The sequence below is a fragment of the Pelophylax lessonae genome (genome assembly GCF_965119305.1).
Source record: "Pelophylax lessonae genome assembly, chromosome: 4".
In the NCBI taxonomy this organism is placed as follows: domain Eukaryota; kingdom Metazoa; phylum Chordata; class Amphibia; order Anura; family Ranidae; genus Pelophylax; species Pelophylax lessonae.
Window position 1 is genome coordinate 121,402,269 of NC_138771.1, and position 24,791 is coordinate 121,427,059.

Below are 24,791 nucleotides of genomic sequence, written 5' to 3' on the forward strand. Positions count from 1 at the left end.
GAGCTGTGGTGTGGTCTAGTAAAATCCATTTCTTTATTTAGGCCTTAATTAACATGAAATTAAGCTGCCCTGGGCCCCCCTGTTTGGCTCATCAGGCCTGGGCCCAGTACAATAGGGCTGGTTGTACTGCCTTATCAGCGGCCTTGGGCACATTATACTAATATTATTTTTATTCAGTCATTTATGATATGTCATTTACTTATTAGCACTGCACTTGTTTTTGTTTCAATGTTAAATGAACTGTAGTGTGTTTCTGAAAAACTGAAAAGGCACTCAAAAAATGCATGGATGTGAACCAGGCCTTAGAGAGGAAGTGTGTTGTTGGCCAGATCATAAGGCAAAAATAAAGATAAAAGAAAACCAATGCAGCCCCAACTTTTAAGATTTGCTAGGCTGCAATATATTACAATTTTGTGTTCTATACTGCAACTTTCCTATGCTATGTCTCACCTATATTTTATCTATATTTCAGAAACAATGCAAGTTGGACATATACCACAGCAAATTTCTTTATAAATACTACCAATTTCCTGAATGAAATCACAGTTCTGAATAAACTCATGGCAGCTAGAAGGAATGCTAGTTTCTCCATTGTTCCAGACACTTTGATCGTTGACGGTAAAGACTGCATTTCAATTTAGCAACTTTTTAGTTCTCTATGAACAGGGCTGTGTCGCCCATGAGGCCAGTTGAGGCAGGCCTCCTGGAGACATGATGGGGAAACATTCTTTCATACGAACAAATCTTCTAACTTTCCACATAAATTGAAATCTACTGTCGCACTACTCCCTTGGCAGGTGCTGGTTACGGGTTCCCCTGGGTTACCATTAGCAATAACATGACAGTTTGACATTTTCCCAAGTGTTTTAGCTCAGTCAGGAAACAGTCCAGTAGCTTTGATTTTTTTTTGTGTTTTTTATTTGGAACTTGGATAGGAGAAGGGAATGAGTGGGGTACTCCAATTTTATACACTATGCACAATTGGCTGGGATGACTTGAAAATGCTGAGTAACGCTAGTCATGGCTAGGCCGCTGCTTCACTTTGCCCTTAGCTGTGAAGTATAAGTGAATGAGCTTTCTGAGGTAATCTGTACTGTACTGCTGAACAACTTCAGGGCCCTTCCTGGCACCTCCTTTGTTCCTAATCTTCAGGGTCAATTACACGGCACCCCCTTTACTTATACACTTCATGTGTGAGCTAGCTCCCTGATCCCCTGACTTCTCTGGAGTGGCCCCCTCTCTCAGGCAGACCCTTAGGCAAATCCTCTGGTTCTCACGATACTGTTTTTCTCAAAAGACTCTGCCAGGAGCCCCACTTGTCAGCACTCTGGATCCTTCTGCAGCTCCACAGACACCCGGTTCACTAGGCCGACCCCCTGAACCACCTTCCTCACATCTGCAGGAGGAGAGACAGACATCCACCTCCTCCTGGGACTTTACTCCCGCCAAAAGACGCCCTGTCACATGCTCTCTCAGGATTTATTGCCAATCCCAGGATGCATTGCAGCAATGCCCACCCACTGAGACAGCCATAAACCCTGATGTGTTACTGGTTAGGTTTCCTCCACTGTCCAACAAGCTCCCTTATTGGATACAATGGGGACACTCCCACACCTGGAAACATGTGACAGGCAAAAATAACAGATTCTAGCGACCTGATAAGCAGAAGGAACCACTTTAAGCTTTTTCCTAGCACCTACCTAGGAGGGCGCTACACTACTTTAGATTTATTATCAACTAATTTGTAGACATACCCATAGCTCCCACCTTTTTGAGATAGGAACGAGGGATACCTATTAGCAACAGTATGTAGGCATAGGACACACCCCCTTCCACACCCACTTAAAGGACAATTATACTAAAGAGAGGGTTAGTTGAACCCACGAGTGCTTTTTTTGCCACTCTTTATATTGGCTTTTGACATTTTACAAATGCAGCAATTTAGAAGTTGGATGAAAGGTTTAGCACTGGGAAACGCTTTTTAATATATAAATAGTGCATTTTATATACATGTAGCAGGTTTTCCAGGCATTAGGCCTAAGATGGGTCTGCCATTGTTACCGGTGATACCTTCAGCTCATTTAAGCTGAATACCCTAGTGTGAGAGCTGAGACAATGACCATTCCAGCATCTTTGGTTTGTTTTGTTTATTTTATATTGGGGATGGGAGAAGGGAATGAGTGGGATACTCCCCTGCTAAAACTGGGTCACTCTGTAGAAAAATGCCTGTTAGCGCTGTCTTGAGTCCGCCAGCTGGATGCCGACCAACGCTTACTGACGCTTGAAAGTTTCTTTATTGCTGAACTGTACTAGAACTTGAATTTTAACCCTCTGGTTAACTCAAAAGATTCCGGACTGTAGTGAAACTTGACTCTTGAAACTCTGTTAAGCTCAAAAGTCCTATGAACAGCTCCCTCCAGCCCTTCACTGACTGAGGTAGCTCCTTGTAACTGCTTGTGCTGCTGCAACTCTTAACACTGTACACTGCACACTGCATGCTGTACACATTATTTCTTCAGGGCCCAACCGCTGGCGCCCCCTTTGACACTTCAGGGTCCTCTCACTAGACACCCCCTCTGACACTTCAGGGTCCTCTCACTAGGCACCCCTTCTGACACTTTAGGGTCACACTGGCACCCCCTTTACCACTAGCTAGCTCCTGGACCCTTGGACCTTCACCGGAGTGGTCTCCTCTCAGCTAGGCAGACCCCCAGGGGCAGTTATAGTATTCACGAACTTGGAATGCTTTCCTAAAACTGGACCCCCTCTACTCCGATGGTCCTTGGCACACCGGATCCTCTCTGCAGCTCAGCTCTCTCTGTATCCTCAGGCAAGCCACCCGAGACACCAGATCCTTCTGGCAGGAGGAGAGACAGCCGTACTCTCCCTCCTGGGACTCTGCTTCCTGCCAAAGACGCTGTGTCATGCGCTCCCCTCAAACTTATACCCACTCCCAGAATCCTGTGTGGCAGAATCTGCCTTTTTGGGGTAGATACAGGCCTGAATGTGCCACTGATTGGGTTTCCTCCACTGCCCAATGAGAACCCTACTCATGGAACCAGTGGGGAGACTCCCCAGTTTCAATAGCAACACCTGGGAGACATGACAGCCCAGCTAAAAATCACGGCCCTTTTAAATCCGAGACAGTTGGAAGCTATGCTTGCCTAATATATACTGTATGAATAGCAGGCAAGTATAACAAAAGGCAAACAATTTTTTTTTTCTTTAATTGGGTAAGAGTGGAGAGGTATTAAAACGCCTGTCAGGTTTTCATACCTCCCAACTTTTTAAGATGGGAACGAGGGACAACTTATAGCAAAAGTATGTAGGCATAAGACACATCCCTGCCACATCCCCTTAAAGGAGAATTCTACAAAAAAAAAAATGATTACCGTATATACTCGAGTATAAACCGAGTTTTTCAGCATGTTTTTTTATGCTGAAAAAGCCCCCTTTGGCTTATATTTGAGTCACTGGCTCACTTACTCTTTAAAAATGGCGCCGCCTGGCGCCAACATGTCACCGCGCATGCGCCGTCTGCCCAAGAATAGCCGAACGTGTACGGGCTTTCTCGCGCATCGGCGGCGCATGCGCAGTGACGTGTTAGCTCCGAGCAGCGCCATTTTTAAATGTAAGGCGCCTCACTGACAGGTAAGTGAGACTCCTCCGCAGCCCCTGCATTTCCTCATGCAGTGCTGCGGGCATGGTACAAGACATTCTCCTGTACCATGCCCGCAGCACTGCATCTCCTGTGCCATGTCTATACCTACTGAGCCATGCCTATACCATCACCTGTGCCATGCCTATACCATCACCTGTGCCATGCCTATATGATAACCTGTGCCATGCCTGTACCATGACCTGTACCATCTCCTGTACTATGACCTGTGCCATGCCTGTACCATGACCTGTGCCATCTCCTGTACCATGCCTGCATCTCCTGTACCATGCCCGCAGCCCCTGTTTTGTGTCTCATGGTGGTCCAGTTGGGTCCAGTAGCTGCTGCATTTCCCACCCTAGGCTTATACTCGAGTCAATAAGTTTTCCCACTTTTTTGTGGTAAAATTAGGGGCCTCGGCTTATATTCGGGTCAGCTTATACTCGAGTATATACGGTAGTTAAACCTACAAGTGCTTTTTTTAACCACTACTATTCCTTTATATTAAAGAGATGAGGTAGAATCAGCGCAAGATATCACTACTGGATGAACCACAATATAGGAGTAAACCTAATCAGAAAATAATTGATTCAAAGATTTCTTCTAGATCATAAATAAATGAGCAATGCAGAAATTCAAGTGCTTAAAGCGGAGTTCCACCCGAAATTTATACTTACCTCCATCTTCTCGCTCCCGGTCACCTGAAAAACAAATGGATAATCGCAATTTTTTTTTTTTTTTCACTTACCTTTTAGAGAAAATATACTCACCTTACTTCCTTCTTCCTCCCCTCGGCGGCCACGGCGATTCGTCACTTCCTGACTTTTGCAATGATTCCTGGGAGCTGAACGTCATAGCTCCCAGGAATCATTGCGCCTGCACCGGCCCCGACGTCAGTTCCGGGGCGCGCGCGTCATCCCCTTCTAAACAGCTTCTGGGCATGCCCAGAAGCTGTGGAGGGATGACGCGCGCGACCCGGAAGTGACGTCGGGGCCGGTGCAGTGCATCGTGGGACCGAAGAAGGAGGAAGAGGACCGAAGAGGACGCGGAAGAGGATCGTGCTGGCTTCAAGCTGCCCACACCTGAGATGGCAGCGCTGGAGAAGACAATTTCAAGGTAAGTATATCTCCTGAAAGGTAAGTGCAACCCGGGACAGATCAGAGGCTAGCCATTGTGGAATGTGCTAGCCCTGACTGTCCCGGGGGTATTTTTGTAAAGAAATGTATAACCAGGGTGGAACTCCGCTTTAATAAACAAGTGACTAAATGATTCGTGCTTATGTAGACAATTAGTAATGACCTTAGGAAAAAATTGAATAAAAAAACAAAAGTGATGTGAAAATTTCAAGTAAGTGCCCTCTGAAGAGTGAACCCCTATACCGCAGATTACACAATAGGTGTGTGAGATAATGGAACACAAAACAGTACGTGGGACTGATAAATGAAGTGAAAAGAACGTAGGATTAACGCTCTCCGATAAGTGAACCCCTACAACCAATTGGGTAGGAAGAGATTGAAATGTGCCAGTGAAAATGACAAATGAATAGCAATAAAGGTGCAAGTGAAATAGCAATCTGTTGATAGTCAACAAAATAATATACAAAAAATATTGTCAAAAAAACTAGAAGAAATCTTTGAATCAATTATTTTCTGATTAGGTTTACTCCTAAATTGTGGTTCATCCAGTAGTGATATCTTGCGCTGAATCTACCTTATCTCTTTATTTACTCTCTATGTGGTGACAATTGGCTGCAGGGTCCGGGTGCTCCATTTTACATTTCCGCTTCCTCCTTATTTCCCCCTTCTTTTTCTACTGGTAGCGCATAGATCTATTTCTCCTTTTATTCCTTTATATTGGCTTTTGAAATGTACAAATGCAGAAATTTTGAAACTTAATGAAAAGTTTAGCACTGGAAAACACTTTTTGAAAGATAGAAAGTGCATTTTATATACAATTTTATATAAATCAGACCAAAATGAGTGTCGCCGTTAGGGAGATTCATCCTCTCTGTCATATTTACTGTTATCATGGAAAGCAAAAATCTCAACCTATTTGCCCTGATTAGCGTTCTCACTAAAAGTGAATGTTAAAGAAAATCTTAATATTTTGGATTGTCCCTAAAACAAAAATAGAAAGGAAATTTTCTAATGGGGACACTATTTCCTCGCACTTCCTGAATTGGCTATGGGACAGGAAGTAAAGGGAAATCTCACCAATGTGGCATTGAAGGCCAAAAAAGCGAAAAGTTGTTATAACCCTCCTTTACTCAAAAAAAAAAAAAAAGTTTTGCCTTTTGTTCTATTTTAACCACTTAAGCCCCGGAGGATTTGGCTGCTTAAAGACCAGGGTTTTTTTTGCGATTTTTTTACTGCGTGACTTTAACGGACAATTGCGCGGTCATGCGACGCCGTACCTAAACTAATTTGATGTCCTTTTTTCCCCAGAAACAAAGCTTTCTTTTGGTGGTATTTGATCACCTGTGCGATTTTTACTTTTCGCGCTATAAACAAAAAAAGAGCGTAAATTTTGCAAAAATAACAATATTTTTCACATTTTTTTATATGAAATTCCCCCCCCAAAAAATGTAAAAGGAACTCAGTAAGGTTATATCCAGACCACTGTTCCTGATCTTTGCGGACAGTATTAGGACAGGAGATGTACCAGGGGAGTGGAGGAAAGCTAACGTGATTCCGATATTCAAAAAGGGTCAGAGGCATATCCCGGGAAATTATAGGCCTGTTAGTCTGACATCAGTAGTATGTAAACTTCTGGAGGGGATGATAAGGGACTATATCGTAGAGTTTGCTAAGGGCAACAGCATCATTAGTAGTAACCAGCACGGGTTTACAAATGGGCGTTCTTGTCAAACCAATCTCTTAACATTCTACGAGGAGGTGAGCTGTGAGCTAGATAGGGGCAGACCAGTGGATGTGGTGTACTTGGATTTCGCTAAGGCGTTCGATACAGTTCCCCATAAGCGCTTAATTTATAAAATAAGGTCTGCAGGTATCGACAGCAGGGTTTGCTCTTGGATATGGAACTGGCTAAAAGGGCGTGTCCAAAGGGTGGTAATAAACAGCGCATACTCAGACTGGTCTGAGGTAGTAAGCGGGGTCCCCCAAGGCTCAGTCCTGGGACCAACCTTGTTCAATTTATTCATAAACAGCATTGAGGACGGGATCTGTAGTTCAATTTCAGTTTTTGCAGATGACACAAAATTAGGCAGGGCAATAACAGCACAGCATGAAGCAGATATCCTACAGAATGACCTGGACAAAATAACGGAGTGGGCAACAACTTGGCAAATGAGGTTTAACGTGGAGAAGTGTAAGGTTTTTGCACTTGGGGACTAGCAACATAAAAGCACAATACACGTTAGGAGGGGAACCCCTGGGAGAATCAAAAATGGAGAAGGATCTGGGAGTATTGGTGGATGATAGACTAGGCAACAGCATGCAATGTCAAGCGGCAGCTGCCAAAGCCAGCAGAATATTAGCATGCATTAAGAAAGGGATGTATTCCAGAGATAAGACTATAATCCTTCCACTTTATAAAACTCTGGTCTGACCGCATCTGGAGTATGCTGTCCAGTTCTGGTCACCAGTCCTCAGAAGGGATGTGTTGGAGCTGGAGAGGGTCCAGAGAAGGGCAACTAAACTAATTAGGGGATTGGAGGACCTTGATTATGAGGAGCGTCTGCAATCGCTTGATTTATTCTCCCTGCAGAAGAGACGCCTGAGGGGGGACATGATAGCAATTTTTAAATATCTCAATGGGGATCTAGGCTTAGAAGAAAAGCTATTCAGTCGCAGGGATTGCATGAGGACTCGGGGGCATACAATGCGATTGGAGGAGAAGCGTTTTAACCTCAGGCAACGTGGGGGGTTCTTTACTGTTAGGGCTACAAGATTGGGGAATTCTCTACCACAAGAGGTGGTTTCTGCAGGTAATATGGTGGCTTTCAAAAGACTTCTAGACATACATCTCAAGGATCAGAACATTCAGGGGTATTCGAGATGATTACAGCCACACACACCTACACAGGTTGAACTGGATGGACTGTTGTCTTTATTCAACCTCACCTACTATGTAACTATGTAACTATGTAAAAATCAAAATTTTTTAACATTTTTAGCCAATTTGTTTTCTGCTACCTATGTTTGGTAAAAAAAATCGCAAAAAGCGTATTTTGATTGGTTTGCGCAAAAGTTATTGCGTTTACTAACTAAGGGAAAGAATTCTGTGATTTTTGGTGTTTTTTTTTTTTTAACGCGTAATGGCGGCAATCTGCGATTTTTTTTTTTTGCGGTACTACGACATTGCGGCGGACAGATCGGACCCTTGACTGACATTTTTGACACTTTTGGGGTTACCAGTGACATTACTACAGTAATCAGTGCTATACATATGCACTGTTACTGCAAAATGACACTGGCAGGGAAGGGGTTAACTTTATTGGGGAGGGAGGGGTTAAGTGTGTCCCTAGGGGCGTGCTTTCTACTGTGATTGGCTGTGGCTACTAGTGTAGGAACTGTGATCAACGGTCCTACATAGTAGAACCGTCTGAACACTGTTTCTACACAGGGGAGAATGACAGGCGGCTTGTTTACATTAGCCGCCTGACTTTCTCCCTCTGTACCGACGATCGGCGAGTGACCGGCAGACATCAGGTCCGCCGGTCACACGCACTAACTTCCCTGTGAACGAGCCGCGGCGGGCGCTATTGGCTCACAAGGAAATGACAGGCAAGTGACGTACCGATACTTCACTCTGCCTGGCCGGGGCTGACCGTCGCAGTATATAGTCGTGCGGCGGTCGGCAACCGGTTAAATGGATAGTGTAGGTCATATATGGCATAGCTTTCGGTAAATCAGAGATATAAACAAGCAAAAAATTGGGGGAGCAAACCCTGAACATGTATATCTAAAGCCGGTGCAGCTATGGACCAAGCAACATGTATATTAAAAAATATTTTTAATATACATGTTGCTTGGTCCATAGCTGCACCGGCTTTAGATATACATGTTCAGGGTTTGCTCCCCCAATTTTTTGCTTGTTTATTATGTATTCGGTCTGACCAGACTTCTGGGGTTGAGCATCCCATCCCCCACACACACCTGTACTCTATTGGTGTCCTCTATCAAGTAGATATAGGAGGAGTCCCCTGCAGTGCATTAGCACACCTTCCCAGCAAGGAGTGTTGTCTCCAAGGGTAAGAGAGGCTGGATTCACCCCTTTTTTATGGATAGTGTAGGACCCACTGATAATGGGGTACTTTGACGCAGTGGTGGGCTTGAGCACGATATGGCCATATGGTGGAACTAAATCCCCATTTTTATTTATGGATTGTCTCCATATTTGATAGTCATTTCTTTTGCATGTGTGCGCTATTCTTTTTTTAAGGTAAATCAGAGATATGCATGTGAGACCAAATTTAAAAGGTTCAGAGATAAACATTTTTGCTGTTCTAGCAACAGAATAAACACAAATTAAAAGTTAAAAGGAGAACACTATGATTTGTCTTTAGTAACACAGGCTCTTCTTCTTTGTGTGCACTATCCACACTTGTGTGCTGTGGTAATGCACGGTAAAACAGACAGCCCTATGCATAGAGTGGTGCTATTCATTCTGAATGGCTTCCAATGCATCAGAATACACATAATATTTGATTTGGTGGCCTGCATTGTGGAAAAAATAAAATTGTCATATGCATCTTTCTTTCTATTGAGTCAAATAGGCTGCCCTACTCATGATGTGCGTTAACGCACCACAACTGTTTTCTAAGACAGTGGTCGCAAACCTTTATGACCTCATGGACTACTAAACTCACAATTTTGAATCCCGCAGACCACTAACTTGAATCTTACATGCCTTTTACACACAATGCTATGGATCTCTGACCCCTTCTGCTCACACCCCCCCCTCCCCCTCTGTATTCTGCATCACACTGCTGCCTTAAACAGACTCATCATTGGATCTCATCTTTTTATCCAGCCATGTGCTTGAGCTCTGTGCTCCCTCCCACAGTCTGTGATCAGGGCTGCCATTGGAAGCCCCCTCCTTTTTCACCTCCTGCTCTCTGCACTACTCCTGGCGCTTCCCTCTGAGTTCACAGGAGCCGGAACTGCAAAGGAGGCATTGGGTATCAACATCCTGACATCGAGAACAACACTGGAAACAACATTAGGTGGTATACATCTGCCACAATTTGAATTTGTGCATAACCCCTGGGGACCACCAGAACTTTCTTGTAGACCAGTGGGCAACCGCTGATCTAAGACATTGGTAGGGGGAAATGTTTGAATGTTTTTACAAAGATTCTATACAGAAAAGTTTTATTATTCATCTATTAATTGTCATCTTGCATAACAAAAATGGAATTTAGTCTCAACAGTGGATTATTTACAGATGTTTATTATTTAATTTTAGATTTATTGTTTTTCATTCTTCTATTCCAGGAAAGAATCTGACCTTTAATATAATCAGCCTGTCTCTGGGAATTCTAAACCTATCTCCATCATCAGACCTGACTGTGAAATCCAGCAGTGCTTTTCAGACAAATGCTAAGGCCATTGAAAACTCTGTAAGATATAACGATTTTTCATTTTTGAATTGAGATAAATTCAGCCACATCCTGGCTTCTTACATCGCTTTAAAATTCCAGTAACAAGATAGATAATTACCAGAAGTCCCTTAATTAATTGCCATTAGAGCTGCACGATTAATCATTAAAAAATTGCGAGTCAACCCCCCTCAAGATATCAATCCGGCATTTCCACGATTCATACAGTGTAGAGCTGTTCTCTGTTCACTCACAGATGTAAAAAAAAAAAAAGCCTCCGGCAAATGTTTATCAACACTGCTCAGTGCTGGGAGGTAACTTTAAACATGTTTTACAATGTATCATTGGGTTCTTTTAGATCAAAGAGATGAACTTAGGTCTGTAAATGAAGGCAGTTTAACGACTTAAAGCGGAGTTCCACCCAAAAGTGGAACTTCCGCTTTAAGTACTCCTGACCACCTGACAAGCCACATTTGGCATGTCATTTTTTTGAGGAGGGAAGCGGGTACCTAGTTTTGACAGGTACCCGCTCCCACTTCCGCTTGGAGCGCTGCGGCGCCCTGAGCAGAAGTTCTCCTCTCCCCCTCCTTCCCTGCAATCTTCTGGGACACGTCAGAGGTCCCAGAAGATTGCCCAGCCATTCAGGACGCGCAGCGTGACTAATGATGCCGGTGCCGCCGAGAGGAGAAGGAGAGGAGCGAGGCTTCAGGCGGCTGCATCGCTGGATCCTGGGACAGGTGAGTGTGTGTTTATTAAAAACCAGCAGCTACACTTTTTGTAGCTGCTGACTTTAATAAACAAAAAAATGGCTGGAACTCTGCTTTAACCACTTGCCGACTGCCTAACGCCGATCTACGTCGGCAGTCAGCCCCTCACAGGCAAAGTGACGTAGGGCTACGTCACTAGCTTGTGAGGGTCTAGGGAGCGAGCGCGCGCCCCCGGAGGCGCGCACCCGCTCCCGCGTGGTCACGGACCCCCCCACACGTGTGACCGGCGGACCCGATGTCCGCCGGTCACTCAGCGATCGGCGGGAGAGGGAGAAAGTCAGGCGGCTTGTGTAAACAAGCCACCTGTCATTTTCCTCGGTGTAAAAACACTGATCACACGGATCTACTATGTAGATCCGTTGATCAGTGTCCTTACAGCTCAAGCCACAGCCAATCACAGTAGAAAGCACACCCCTAGGGACACACACAGCCCCTCCCTCCCAAATAAAGTTAACCCCTTCACTACCAGTGTATTTTTACAGTAACAGTGCATATGTATAGCACTGATTACTGTAGAAATGTCACTGGTAACCCCAAAAGTGTCAAAAATGTCAGTCAAGGGTCCGATCTGTCCGCCCCAATGTCGCAGTACCGCAAAAAAAATCGCAGATCGCCGCCATTACGCGTTAAAAAAAAAAAACAACAAAAATGACAAAAGTCTTTCCCTTTGTTAGTAAACGCGATAACTTTTGCGCAAACCAATCAAAATACGCTTTTTGCGATTTTTTTTACCAAACATAGGTAGCATAAAACAAATCGGCCGAAAATGTTAAAAAATTTTGATTTTTACATTTTTTTTGGGGGGAATTTCATATAAAAAAATGTGAAAAATATTGCTATTTTTGCAAAATTTACGCTCTTTTTTTGTTTATAGCGCGTGATCAAAAAATCGCTCAGGTGATCAAATACCACCAAAAGAAAGCTCTGTTTGTGGGAAAAAAAGGACGCCAAATTTGTTTAGGTACAGCGTCGCACGACCACGCAATTGTCCGTTAAAGTCACGCAGTGCCGAATCGCAAAATACCCCCTGGTCGGAATGGGGGTAAAATCTTCCGGGGCTTAAGTGGTTAAAGACTAAGCTTTTTTCTGACATTTGTTGCCTACAAGTTAAAACCAGTGGTTGTTACTAGAAAATTAGTTAGAACCATTATTATATTATGTGTGTATATATATATATATATATATATATATATATATATATATATATATATATACAGTATATATAGCTTTTTTTTTTTTTTTTTTTTTTTTTTTTTTTTTTTAGCAGAGACCCTAGAGAATAAAATGGCAGTCTTTGCAATATTTTATGTCACACTGTATTTTCGCAGTGGCCTTTCGAACGCAGTTTTTTTGGAAAAAGATACACTTCAATGAATTTTTAAAAAACGAAATAATAAAGTTAGCCCAGTTTTTTTGTATAATGTGAAAGATGATGTTACGTCGAGAATCGTTAGTGAGTCCTGATCTTTATTCTAAGCAAAATTAATTGTGATTCTCATTTTATCCAGAATCATGCAGCTCTCGTTGCCATTGCTTACCTTCACATGGCAATTACTCCTTTCTCAAGAACCCTCTTCCTGGGGCTAGGTGTGCTATTCCCTGCCATGTGAAACAATCTTTCATATTTTGAAAATCTTTATTCATAAATATATAGAAAACATAGTAATGAATCCATAAGAACAACAGTACAATTCTGGTTACATAAGAGAGTCTAGTCTCAAAAAGTTATTGCCCAGGCAAAATCAAATAGCTTGTATAACCCAGGAGTATAATACATGTGCACTAATCTTTTAGTACTTACTCTTCATTGCTAGTATTGCTTTGATAATACTGTATTTATCATTATGATAACATAAACGCATTGACATGACAGTAAGCTGTTTTTTGTTTTCCCGAGACTTAGGGATAATGTTAGGATTAGAATACAGGTTTAGTAAAAGAAGTATTACACTCAAAAACAAAATACACTGTTGTCAAAAGTATTGGGACGCCTGCCTTTACACGCACATAAACTTTAATGGCATCCCAGTCTTAGTCTGTAGGGTTCAATATTGTGTTGGCCCAACTTTTGCAGCTATAACCGCTTCAACTCTTCTGGGAAGGCTGTCCACAAGGTTTTGAAGTGTGTCTATCAGAATGTTTGTGAGGTCAGGCACTGATGTTGGACGAGAAGGCCGGGCTTGCAGTCTTCGTTCTACTTCATCCCAAAAGTGTTTTTTTGGACTGAGGTCAGGACTCTTCTGGGAAGGCTCTCCACAAGGTTTAGGAGTGTGTCTTTGGGAATGTTTGACCATTCTTCCAGAAGCGCACAGTCTCTGCTCTAATTTATCCCAAAGGTGTTCTGCCAGGTTGAAGTCAGGACTTTGTGCAGGCCAGTCAAGTTCCTCTGCCCCAAACTCACTCATCCATGTCTTTATAGACCTTGCTTTGTGCACTGGTGGGCAGTCATGCTGGAACAGGAAGGGGCCATCCCCAAACTGTTCCCACAAAGTTGGGAGCATTGAATTGTCCAAGTTGTCTTTGTATGCTGATGCCTTAAGAATTTCCATCACTGGAACTAAGGGGCCAAGCCCAACCCCTGAAAAACAATCCTACACCTTAATCCTCCTCCACTAAATGATATGAACTAGTCACAAATCAAGGTCCATAATGACATGGATGAGCAAGTTTGGGTAGAATAACTTGACTGCCCTGCACAGAGTCCTGACCTCAACCTGATAGAATTGGGATGAATTAGAGCGAAGACTGCAAGCCAGGCCTTCTTGTCCAACATCAGTGCCAGACCTCACAAATGCCCTTTTGGAAGAATGGACAAACTTTCCCATAGACACACTCCTAAACCTTGTGGACAGCCTTTCCAGAAGAGTTGAAGCTGTTATAGCTGCAAAGGGTGGGCCAACTTAATATTAAACCCTACAGACTAAGACTGGGATGCCATTAAAGTTCATGTGCGTGTAACAGCAGGTGTATCAATACTTTTGACAATATAGTGTATATTGAAGCTTACCAAACTTCAGATGCAATGGCTGCATTAGTTTACATTCTTAGATTGTTTTCTCCTTTATCTCACCTGGTGATCCGGCCAGTAACTCGCTTCCTGTCTTAAGATGGCCCTACACGAGTCGACTCGCTTGATTCCCCCATCAACACAATTAGTGTTGATGGCAGAATCCCTTGTGTGAAGCCATTGTGTCCTCCTGGAGGGCGGGGGAAGCCCTCCATGCTGGAAGAATACAGTGATTATTGCTAGCAGCTATAATAGAAGCTAGTAATAATTGCATGTAAAATCTGACAGGCTGGTTGTACCCATGTTGATCCATCAATTACCTTGGGTACATTCAACCTGCTCATACATTGTTCGAATCTCGGCTGGTTCCTGCTGAACTGGTCAAAATTGAAACTGTCTGTGGCTGGCTTTAGGGTGTCCCTACTCCATGGAGCAGCAACAGAGATACCTTTTGGACAGCAGAATTGCCAGCCTGGGGGGAGGGTAGTGTTAGACTAACAGATTTAGATGTATTTGACTAACGAATTAAAGTTGAACTACAGCTAACACTTTATAAGCCGTTGCAGCAAATTTTCTTTTTTTTTCTTTTGGGATAAAGGTTTTACATAATTTCTTAAAAACTGACCATTGTAAGTACCCCTGTTAGAGTTAAATGGTTTGTCTCAACCCTCTAAGGCTTCATGTACACACAGCCTACTTTTACCACCGGCCACGAGAAAACGCAAAACACAGCAAAATCGCAGTGGTCGAAAAGTTCCTATCTTGAATGCAATTCTTCTGTGTTTGGGAGATGGAGGATGAGGGAGGTTGAAGCTCCCCTAACCGCAGCAGCTAATAAACTCTGGTAAAAGCCTATGTGTGCATGGACACATAGGCTTTTATGGAGTTGAGTTTAGGAGCTTTGGCAAAAAGCACAGCTGCCTGCAGAAAAACACATTGGTTTCTCAACAAAATAAAGCATAGAGACATGGATGGATGTGGGAGTTTGCTTTGAATATTAAAAATGAATTAAATGCCATTTTTGGTTTGTGCTGCTCAAATACTGTTAAGTTCCCCTTTAACCTCCCTGGCGGTATGATTATGTCAGGAATTACATACCAAAAGCGGTACAATTCTTTTCATGGAAATTTGGCGTTATGTATTATAGGCCTACAATTCTTAGTAATTACTGACTTAAACCTGACCAAAACAAGAGTCTAGTAGACATCCCAGATGTGATAAATTTGAAACACAAACGCATGAATTATAATCGAATCAATAATATTATTTTATTATTTAATATATAATATATATAATAAAATGATATTGATTAGATTATAATTCATGCATTATATATTATATATAGATATATGTGTGTGTGCATATATATATATATATATATATATATATATATATATATATATATATATATACACATACACATATATATATGCATATATACATTTATATGCATATATATATATATATATATATATATATATATATATATATATGCATGCATATATATATACAATATAAAATGTGTTTTGTGTTTTGTGCAACGTTTTTTTTTTTTTTTTTTTAATTTCCCTCCCTAGTCCCGCTCCCATGCAGCATTGCTGCTGCGGGGAACGGAACTAGGAAGTGATCAGACCGACGGAGGGACGGAGGAGCGGCGGGACTCTCGGCTGGCGATCTCAGCAATGAGAGATCATCGCTGGATCGCCAGGATAAGGTAAGAGAACACCGCTGCGCTCTCTGCAATCCACCCCGAGCGTGACTCGGGGTTACCGATCCTGATATGAAAAATCAACCCCGAGTCACGCTCGGGATTACCGCTAAGGAGATTAAAGTGATATTAAAGCTTCTTTTTTTAAAAAAATTAGAATTTTGCACAGAGCAGTCACGATTCTCCTCTTCTCCATGGGGGCACCAGTGCGGGTTTGTTCCCGAGCTGCCCTGTCTGCATCTATTGACACAGAGCAGGCAGCTCGACCCCACCCCCTACTTGCTCGGCACAGCATTTCATTTATAGCCCATGGCTCCCTCTGCTATCAATCTGCCCAGGGAGGAGGGAGACAGTGGCGAGAGCCGCTGCTCTCCTGCACATTGCTGGATTGGTAAGGTAAGAATAAGGGGAGGGGGGCTGGGGGGTATTCTGCAGCATAGAAGGTTTTTCACCGTAAAGCAGAGTTCCACCTGTCTTTGGGCTTAATAAAAGTCAGCAGCTACAAAAAGTGTAGCTGCTGACTTTTAACCACTTGCGGACCGCCCCACGCAGATTTACTGCAGCAGGGCAGCTCGGCTGCGCATAATCATGTAGATCTACATGATTATGTGCACGCAGTCCCGCTGTGATTAGACACAGCAGGAGCCAGACCGTAGGAGGAGCGGGCTCGATCTCCCCCAGTCTACCGCAGTCTTCAGAGAAACTGACAGGAGAGCCGCCTGCCTATATAAACAAAGCAGACAGCTCTCGTGTCACACAGGCACAGTGAGATTGTTTGTTTCAGCTAAGCTGAAACGCCCATCTGTGTGCCTTTCACAGAGCCCTCCCACCTCCATTCCACAGTTAGCAAGCACATTTAGGCTTACATTTAACCCCTTGATCACCCCCAGTATTAGCCCCTTCCCTGCCAGTGTCATTTATAGAGGAGCGGTGCATATTATTTAGCACTGATTACTGTATTAATGTCACTGGTCCCCAATGTCAGTTAGGGATCCAATCTGTCTGCTGCAATGTCGCAGTCCAGCTAAAAATTGCTGATCACCACCATTACTAATAAAAAAAATAAATAAATAAAAAGTCCAAAAATCTATCCCATAGTTTGTAAACGCTATAACGTTTGCGCCGCCTAATTAAAATACGCTTTGTGGGATTTTTTTTACCAAAAATATGTAGCAGAATACAAATTGGCCTAAACTGAAAACAATTTTGACTTTAAATGTTTTTTATAGGAAATATTCTATAGCAGAAAGTAAAAAATATTGTGTTTTTTTTTTTTTTTTTTCCCCCAAAATTGTGGCTCTTTTTTGTTTATAGCACAAAATCTAAAAACCCGCAGAGGTGATCAAATACCACCAAAGAAAGCGCTATTTGTTGGAAATTTTTTTATTTGGGTACAGCATCGCACGGCCGCGTAATTGTTAGTTAAAGCAACGCAGTGCCGAATCGCAAGAAATGTCATTAAGGAGGCAAATCCTTCCAGAGCTTAAGTGGTTAATAAACACACACTCACCTGTCCCATGATCCAGCGATGCGGCCGCGGGAGCCTCGGTTCTCACCAGGGGCGTAACTACAGGGGTTGCAGGGGTTGCAATTGCTACCGGGCCCCATGCTCCAGGGGGCCCAGTAGCAAACCAGTGGGTGAACTTCCAGGATCTCAAAGGTCACACTTGCAACCGGGCCCTGGCATTGCACCACTGTGGAGAGGCCCCAAGATTGCAGGAAGGGTGCCCACTGCAGAACTTGTGAAAGGATCCTGCTGCGGGACCATAATAAAAGGCCATGCAACAAGAGTAAAGAGCGCCAGGATTAGTGGGAAAAGCCCCGGGCTTGAAGGGAAGGGCCCCGGCCAGGGGTTTGGGGGGCCCTTCGTGGTTTCTTGCATCGGGGCCCTGAAGGTTCTAGTTACGCCTCTGGTTCTCACCCTCTTCTACCCGGGGTGCCGGCATCTCTAGTGTGGGCACCCAGCTGTGACAGCTTGTGGCTTCACAGCCAGGTGCGCACTGCACATGCGCGAGTCACTCTGCGCGTTCTGAGCGGACAGGCAATCTTCTGGGACCTGTGGCATGTCCCAGAAGATTGCAGGGAGGAGAGGAGAGAGGAGCGGAAGTACCTACATTTGACAGGTACCCACTCCCCCCCCACCCCCCAAAACAAAATGACATGCCAAATGGGACTTGTCACAGGTGGTCAGGAAGCCTTAAAGCCGTAGTTAAATTTTTGGGTGGAACTCCGCTTTAATGCATAGAATGCATAAGGTGGAAAAATGTAAGACTTCAGAACCACTTTAGGTGTCAGTAAGTGACTACTAGTTTTTGGTAACTTATCATACATTTTTAGGGTGTTACACGTGTCTAACACATGCAATAAAAGTTATTTGGGAAAAAATACTATAAAAACTATAGAGGTACACCAATGTGAAATGAGTGGTTTTCACACTATTGAGGACCTTCAATGCTTTCATGCTGCTCCCACTGATGGTTTTTATCCTCCTTATAAATATGCGTGCATTACCACTATATAGTAATCCCACATGTCAAATGATATGACCAATATCTGTAATTATAGCATGCCTCTTACAATAAACACTGATTTGAATAAAAATGATGTGTGCAAAAAATAATAGCAGTTTTAAAATACTATAGGCAAAATTGTTTTTTTTTTTTTCATTTTGGATAGAGTGATGGAGGTTTTTAACCATTGCCAGATTTTTTTTTTTTCGCCAGCTGTGTCCAATTGGGGAGATTTACCTTCACTTCCTGTCCCATAGACAAACAGCAAGTGAGAGGAGATCCCTGCAAATTAGGGGAATTCCTTGGGAACCCCCAGATCACCAGACCTAGTGTCCCCATTGGAAGATTTCCCCTCTATTACTTTTCTGTGGACAACTCAAAATTTTCTTTTACTTTCACTTTTAATGATAATGGTAAACAGGACAAATAGAGAGATCGAATCTCCCTAATGGAGACACATACAGCAAAAAAAAAACTGACAGGGGGTCTAATCCCGGTCCACTCTATCCAAAACTAAAAAAAAAAAACAGTTTCACTTTAGTTCTACTTTAAGTGTATGCCGCTGGAAGTTAACCAGAATCTCATTGGTGTAACCCTAGTTGCTCCATGTATTAGATCTCCCCTCTACTGTATATATCCTTATATACAGGAAATGTCAGCTATGTGACTGCATCTCTCCTCTCATTTTACTTTACAGTTCGTAGAGATATTTGGGCAACAACCTGAGGATGTGGGACCAGTTGTAAAAACATTCACGTAAGTAGAAATGTTATTAAAACTAACTTTTAATTCATTTAGAGGTATTTCTTTATCAAATTATTATGCATGTTGCATTTGAGTTGTATGTATAAATTTTCATTATTTTTTATGTAAAAGTATATTTCTTTTTATTTAATCAAGGGTAATGCACACATGTAGCTTTAAAAAAACGCCACTTTTACAGGCATATCTCCCACTAATATATATGTTGGAACTCTATTCCTTCCACTGACACCAATGATGGGGCACTATTTCTCCTACTGAAACCAACAATAGGAAACTATTCCACCCACTGATACCAATAACGGGGCACTATTTCTCACACTGACACCAATGATGGTTCCCCATTCCACCAACTGACATCAATGATGGTTCACCATTCCTCCCACTTGTACCAATAATGGTTTACCATTCTTCCCAATGATATAAATGTTTGAACTCTATTTCTCCTTTTGACACCAATGATGGGGCACTATTTCTTCCACTGACACCCACAATGGGACACTATTCTTGCCACTGTCACCAACGATGGGGTACTATTCCTCCTCCTACTAAGCGCAGACATTGTTTACTGACACTGAGGCATTTTATACTTCCGCTGGCCCCAATCTGGCTCTCAAAAAATTTTAATAACAGTAAACTGGCCCTTTGCTTAGAAGGTTTGGAGACCACTGGTCTAAAGCATACATTTTCTCTATACCAATCCCATCTAAAGCCAGCATTTCTTCTAATTTACTGAAAAGCTACAAACCCCATCACAACCTGTCATATGTGTTCTAGACTCTTTAGTCCTTTTTTTGTATCATTTATCAAGCTATACAATACTATTTGGTTTCTACCATGTTGTCCTGATATATAGAATAGCTCAGACATGGTTCAGTACATCAAATCCTTATTTTTCTCTGTACTTTCTACCAGTCGTTACCTTTTTTCTAAGATTTTCCATGACACCTAGCACTCTCTTTTCCCTTACAGCAATGATCCAAGCCATGTAATTGCATCTGTGGACTTGTACTTCCTAAATTTCTCAATAAACCAGACTTCAGTTGTCAAGCTCATAATAAATAAATGGGCCGTTTTCAGCAACAAGAGTATTGTTTTGGACCTTTTTTACCTGGATTCCACAGGTAAGACATGGAAATGTGTAATACAGTAAAAAAAAAGCTGAACTCTGTCCACAAAAATGTATTTAAATATATTCCTCAATAGCCATATATAATATAAATCCACTTTTTGTGCACCAAATACCTTTTGCAATCCCAGATTTGACCTTATAAATGTAGCCGAGACATCATCACTGTGCTTTTCGAAGCCTGTGCAGAAAGCAGAGCTGTGAGAGGGGACCCAGCAGACTCTATCCAACCACCCACTACAGGCTGCCTGCAGAAAAGCTTTAGGCCCCTTCACACCAGAGTTGTATAAAGTACTCAAAACCCATACTTGAGTAAAAGTACAAGTGCTCGATCAAAAAGGGACTTGAGTAGAAGTGGAAGTGCTCGATCAAAAAGTGACTTGAGTAGAAGTACTAAAGTATTCAACATTTTTTGTACTTAAGTACTGCAAGTAGTTTTTTTAAAAATTTTGCTACTCAAGTACTGAAAGTAAAAGTACCAGTAGTTTTGAAAAGAAAATTGCTACTCAAGTACTGAAAGTAAAAGTAGAAGTACTGTGTTATGTAGTTATTAAAGAAAGAAGTCAAAAGTTTGTACATCATATTGTTTTTTATTATTTCAAATGCAGCTTTTATTTATACATACAGTAGCATTTATTTTCGTATGATAATACACATGTTTTGAGCTTCATGAAACCTGCCATCTACTGTTCTGGCAGTGGTCATTTTTATAATTGTAACAAGTAACTATGCAGCACAAAAAAAAAATATCGGAGTAGAAGTATTGAAATCATCGAAAAAATGTAGTGAAGTAAAAGTGGAAGTAGGAGAAAAAAATTCTACTCTAGGAAAGTACAGATACCGCCTTTCGGTACTTAAGTACAGTAGTGAAGTAGTTCTACTTAGTTACTATACATCTCTGCTTCACACCAGCGGACCGATTAAGTCCACCTGTCCGTTGTTCAGGGGGACCCGACCGGGTCACCCATTGTCCTCCATGGGGCAGCGGATGTCAGCGAACACCCACTGGGCATCTGATCCAACAAAATCAGCTGGAAACAGATGTATGGTGATATGTTCGCAAACCGTCCGGTGGATCTATTCGGATGACAGTCGGATGGAAATTAACATGTAGTCCGTTTCCATCATCCGACCCCCCCCCCCCCCCATTGAGGAGAGCTTGTCCACTCTGCATAGGGGTTCAGACACGGACCTGTCATCCGCCTGCTCAGTAGAGAGCAGAAGAGATATCCCCCGCTGAGCAGGCAGATTCCGCCCCATGTGAAAGGGGCCTTGTGGGTTAACTTCCAAAATATTGCAACATTATTGACACTAGAAAGGTTGACCAATTTATGAAAAAAAATTTGGGGAAGTCCTAAAAATCACCAGCTTTTACATTCAGCCAGCTTATATCTGCTGTATAGTGCTTGTGTGTTGAGTTCCTTATAGCCTTTAAAACATTCTGCCATATTTATCTCTGTACTATCAACAGAACATTGTGGAAATACTTGAAATTTCCAAACCCGCATTGTCAATTTTTATGAATTTTTTTAAAGATTATTTATTCCTATTTTAAGCTTGGGTACACTTTCTGATTGTTACATTATATAGTAAATATATGATGCGATATGACACATCATGCATTTAACTGAAAATGCCATGCATAGATATGTTTCAGATGATGTAACAATAATTTGACAAGCTCATTGTTGTAAGCCAAAGCTATTTTATTAGTTTCTGCACAGATTGATTATTTATATTATTATAATGATAAATATCTAAATTATTATAAAAAATATATACATTTATAAATCATAAGTTACTATTAATATAAATTAAATTATGCACACCCAATCACAAGGATTTCCTAAAGCTATACATTTTGACCTGTGACTGTAATTTTAAGCATTGCTTACAATCTTTTAGATCTGCATATATCAATAAAAAATATCTATTGAACCTGCCATAGAGGTCTTTGTTCAGGCACTTCCTGTTACGGTGACAACTGTCTTCCAACCATGCTCCTGTACTTTCATCAAATCCCAGGCTTGTTTGGTCATTGTCACTTTTAGAAAGCTGATTCAGAGCAATGATGTGTAACCGCTAGCTGCTGGGAGAGTGCATGTAGACAGGAAGTAGTGGAATGAGGCTGGAGGAGATCAACAGTTTTAAAATGCAAAAAAGGATAAAAAAAAGTTGAAAACAAGATTTTATGGAAGAAAACATGGTATTTGTTTACAGGAGATAGTGCTTTCACAAACGAAATATTGTGCATTCAGGTTTTAGATTTTCTTCAAGAAGCAGAAATTATATAACAAAAATTTGTTTAAACTGTATAGTACATATTTTTTCCTTTGCTTCATTATAGCCATTGTGCAAGTGAGATTCACACTCATACAAGACTACACACCAAGTCTCTCCAATATGTCTTCATCAGATGCCATCACCCTCCAAAAAAGTCTTCTGAATTTGGTATGTCCCATGTGAATAATAATTTTGTAATAAGTATTATCACCAGAATCTGAAATGTTCTGTTTTATGGCATAGGAAAGAAAGGCAGTCCATCCCTTTTATGAAATAATGGCCCTTAATAAAGGGAGGGGGAGAAAAACACATGAGGTGCCTGCTCTGACTTTGAGTCTCTCCTCGACTTTAGTGATCTGCCACTGGGGCACCAGGGCCAGATTAACGTAGGGGCTATTGGAGCTGCAGCTCCAGGCCCCTACCTTTATATAGGCCCCGGGTTGGCCATATTCACTGTTACCGCTCTTCTGTCACTTGTAAACACAGAAGTCTGGCTTCTATGCTCGCTTCCCCAGGCAGCTCCCTCAGAACCTCCCCACACAGCACGAAGGCCAGACAAGGAGGGACAGTTGCCGATGCATGGATGTGTTTATGGGCTTCAGAGACAGCATCCCATGTGGAATTAGGGATGCATGGCTGCACCCTTCCTCCTCTGGGTGCATGCCAAGGCACGGCCCTAAAGGCCCTTCAAAATCCACAGCACCAAGCCCATGATGCTCTTAATCCGGCCCTGTAGGGCACTTTAACTTAATATCTGCAGATATAAGACAGCCCCATGCCTCATTATGACTGTGCCCAAGCAAGGTATTTGGCTGCTAAGAAACCTAGAACTTTTTTTGTGGGAGGCGGAGAGGTTGAATACCCAATATCCAACAATACTGGGTATTTGCAGGGACTGCATGGGGTGGATCTTAGTGGTGGGGATGTAACGTGAGGGTAAGAGCCAGTCCCTTATGTTGCCTGATATGCAGCAGTAACTCTCTTTTAAATTTGCCATATTATATCACAAGAACATTGTGAATGTTAGTATCTTACTGTGAATGCACGGAAACATTTACACTTCAAGTGAAATATGTGGCCATTGGGCCCAAATAATACATTATTGTGAAACACATACATAGTTAATAAAAACATGTCAGCGATACCTTTAGCAGCCTATCAAATTATGGCTGTTATGTGTCAAATACGGATTTTCATAATAACGGCGAAACCCACATTGCATTTGTTATACAGGGCATTAATAATAGATATTTGTTTGTACCCTGGGCACAAAATTTGAAGATAAACACCTCCCATGCAATAGTGTAGGTTACATTTTGTTTCAGATAAGGTTTGCAACCATGTGGTTAATTTTGGCAAAATATAACACATTATAATATTAAGACCCCGTTCACACTGGGGCGACGCTACTTGCCGGGGCGACCTCACAGGTCACGGTGCGCAGCTCGCACCGCGACCTCGGAGCGGCCGGCACGGACTTCATATCATTGAAGTCAATGCAGGTCGCTCCGGGTCGCCCCAAAGAAGCTCCGGACCCTTTTTCTAAGTCGGAGCGACTTGTGTCGCTCCTATTAGAACGGGTCCACAGCTTCTCTATGGCAGGCGACCTACCTGTCAGGTGACCAGGTCGCCCCAGTGTGAACGGGGTCTTAATGATATATACACAGTGTGTATGTACTGTATATGTATATATATATATATATATATATATATATATATATATATAAAATACAACAATTTAATTCCCAGAATGCTCATGTTGTAGCACTATGGTGGTGAATCGCACAGCCATTCACGCTCGAGAGTGTTCTGACATGTTCTAACTTGCACTTGCCTGGGTTGCTAACTCAGTCTTTAGAGTAGTAGAAGAAATAACATGTGTGTGCTTTGCACTGTTAGGGGAAAATGAGTGACAATAACAAAAGAAGGGCACACCGACCTCGTGCATTACCACTACAAAGGTTTATTGCAATCCAAAAGAATTGGGGGAAAAAGGGGAAAATGAGTGACTGGAATCTGGAGCAGCAGATTAACATCACATTTTGTGTGAAAATTGTCAAAAGTGCAAGCGAAACTCTGTTATACCAGGCTTATGGTGAACATTAAAAAAATTGTATAATGGATAAGACGCTGCTTTGCAATATTTGCTTTGCTTTGCTTTTCTATGTGTATGCACAGTTTTGACGCACTTTTAAAGAACACCAGTCACTTTTTTGCCACAGAAGGTTTTATTTGATGTAGCATTTTTAAGTATGTGAAATTGCTGTTTGATTTTGTACTTGTGTATATGCTATATTCATTTTTTATAAGCACCATTCACTTGTTATGTACTATCACTAGCACATATATTTGAGCACCACACACTTTATGGTACTTATGTACATCCCCTCCAGAAGCATAATTTA

At 42.1% G+C, this 24,791-nt stretch overlaps 1 protein-coding gene across 1 annotated transcript in view; it reads left to right on the plus strand.

The window, feature by feature from the left end:
* LOC309554552 (uncharacterized protein) overlaps nt 1-24,791 on the plus strand; it is a gene marked incomplete at both ends in the record, with an annotated part of 66,243 nt that overhangs the window by 24,041 nt on the left and 17,411 nt on the right. The window contains 5 exons of the mRNA XM_082256292.1: nt 473-618; nt 10,117-10,241; nt 18,910-18,968; nt 19,947-20,098; nt 22,451-22,554. Of these exons, the coding sequence (XP_082112418.1) occupies nt 473-618; nt 10,117-10,241; nt 18,910-18,968; nt 19,947-20,098; nt 22,451-22,554 (586 nt within the window). The remainder of the gene's footprint in view (nt 1-472; nt 619-10,116; nt 10,242-18,909; nt 18,969-19,946; nt 20,099-22,450; nt 22,555-24,791) is intronic.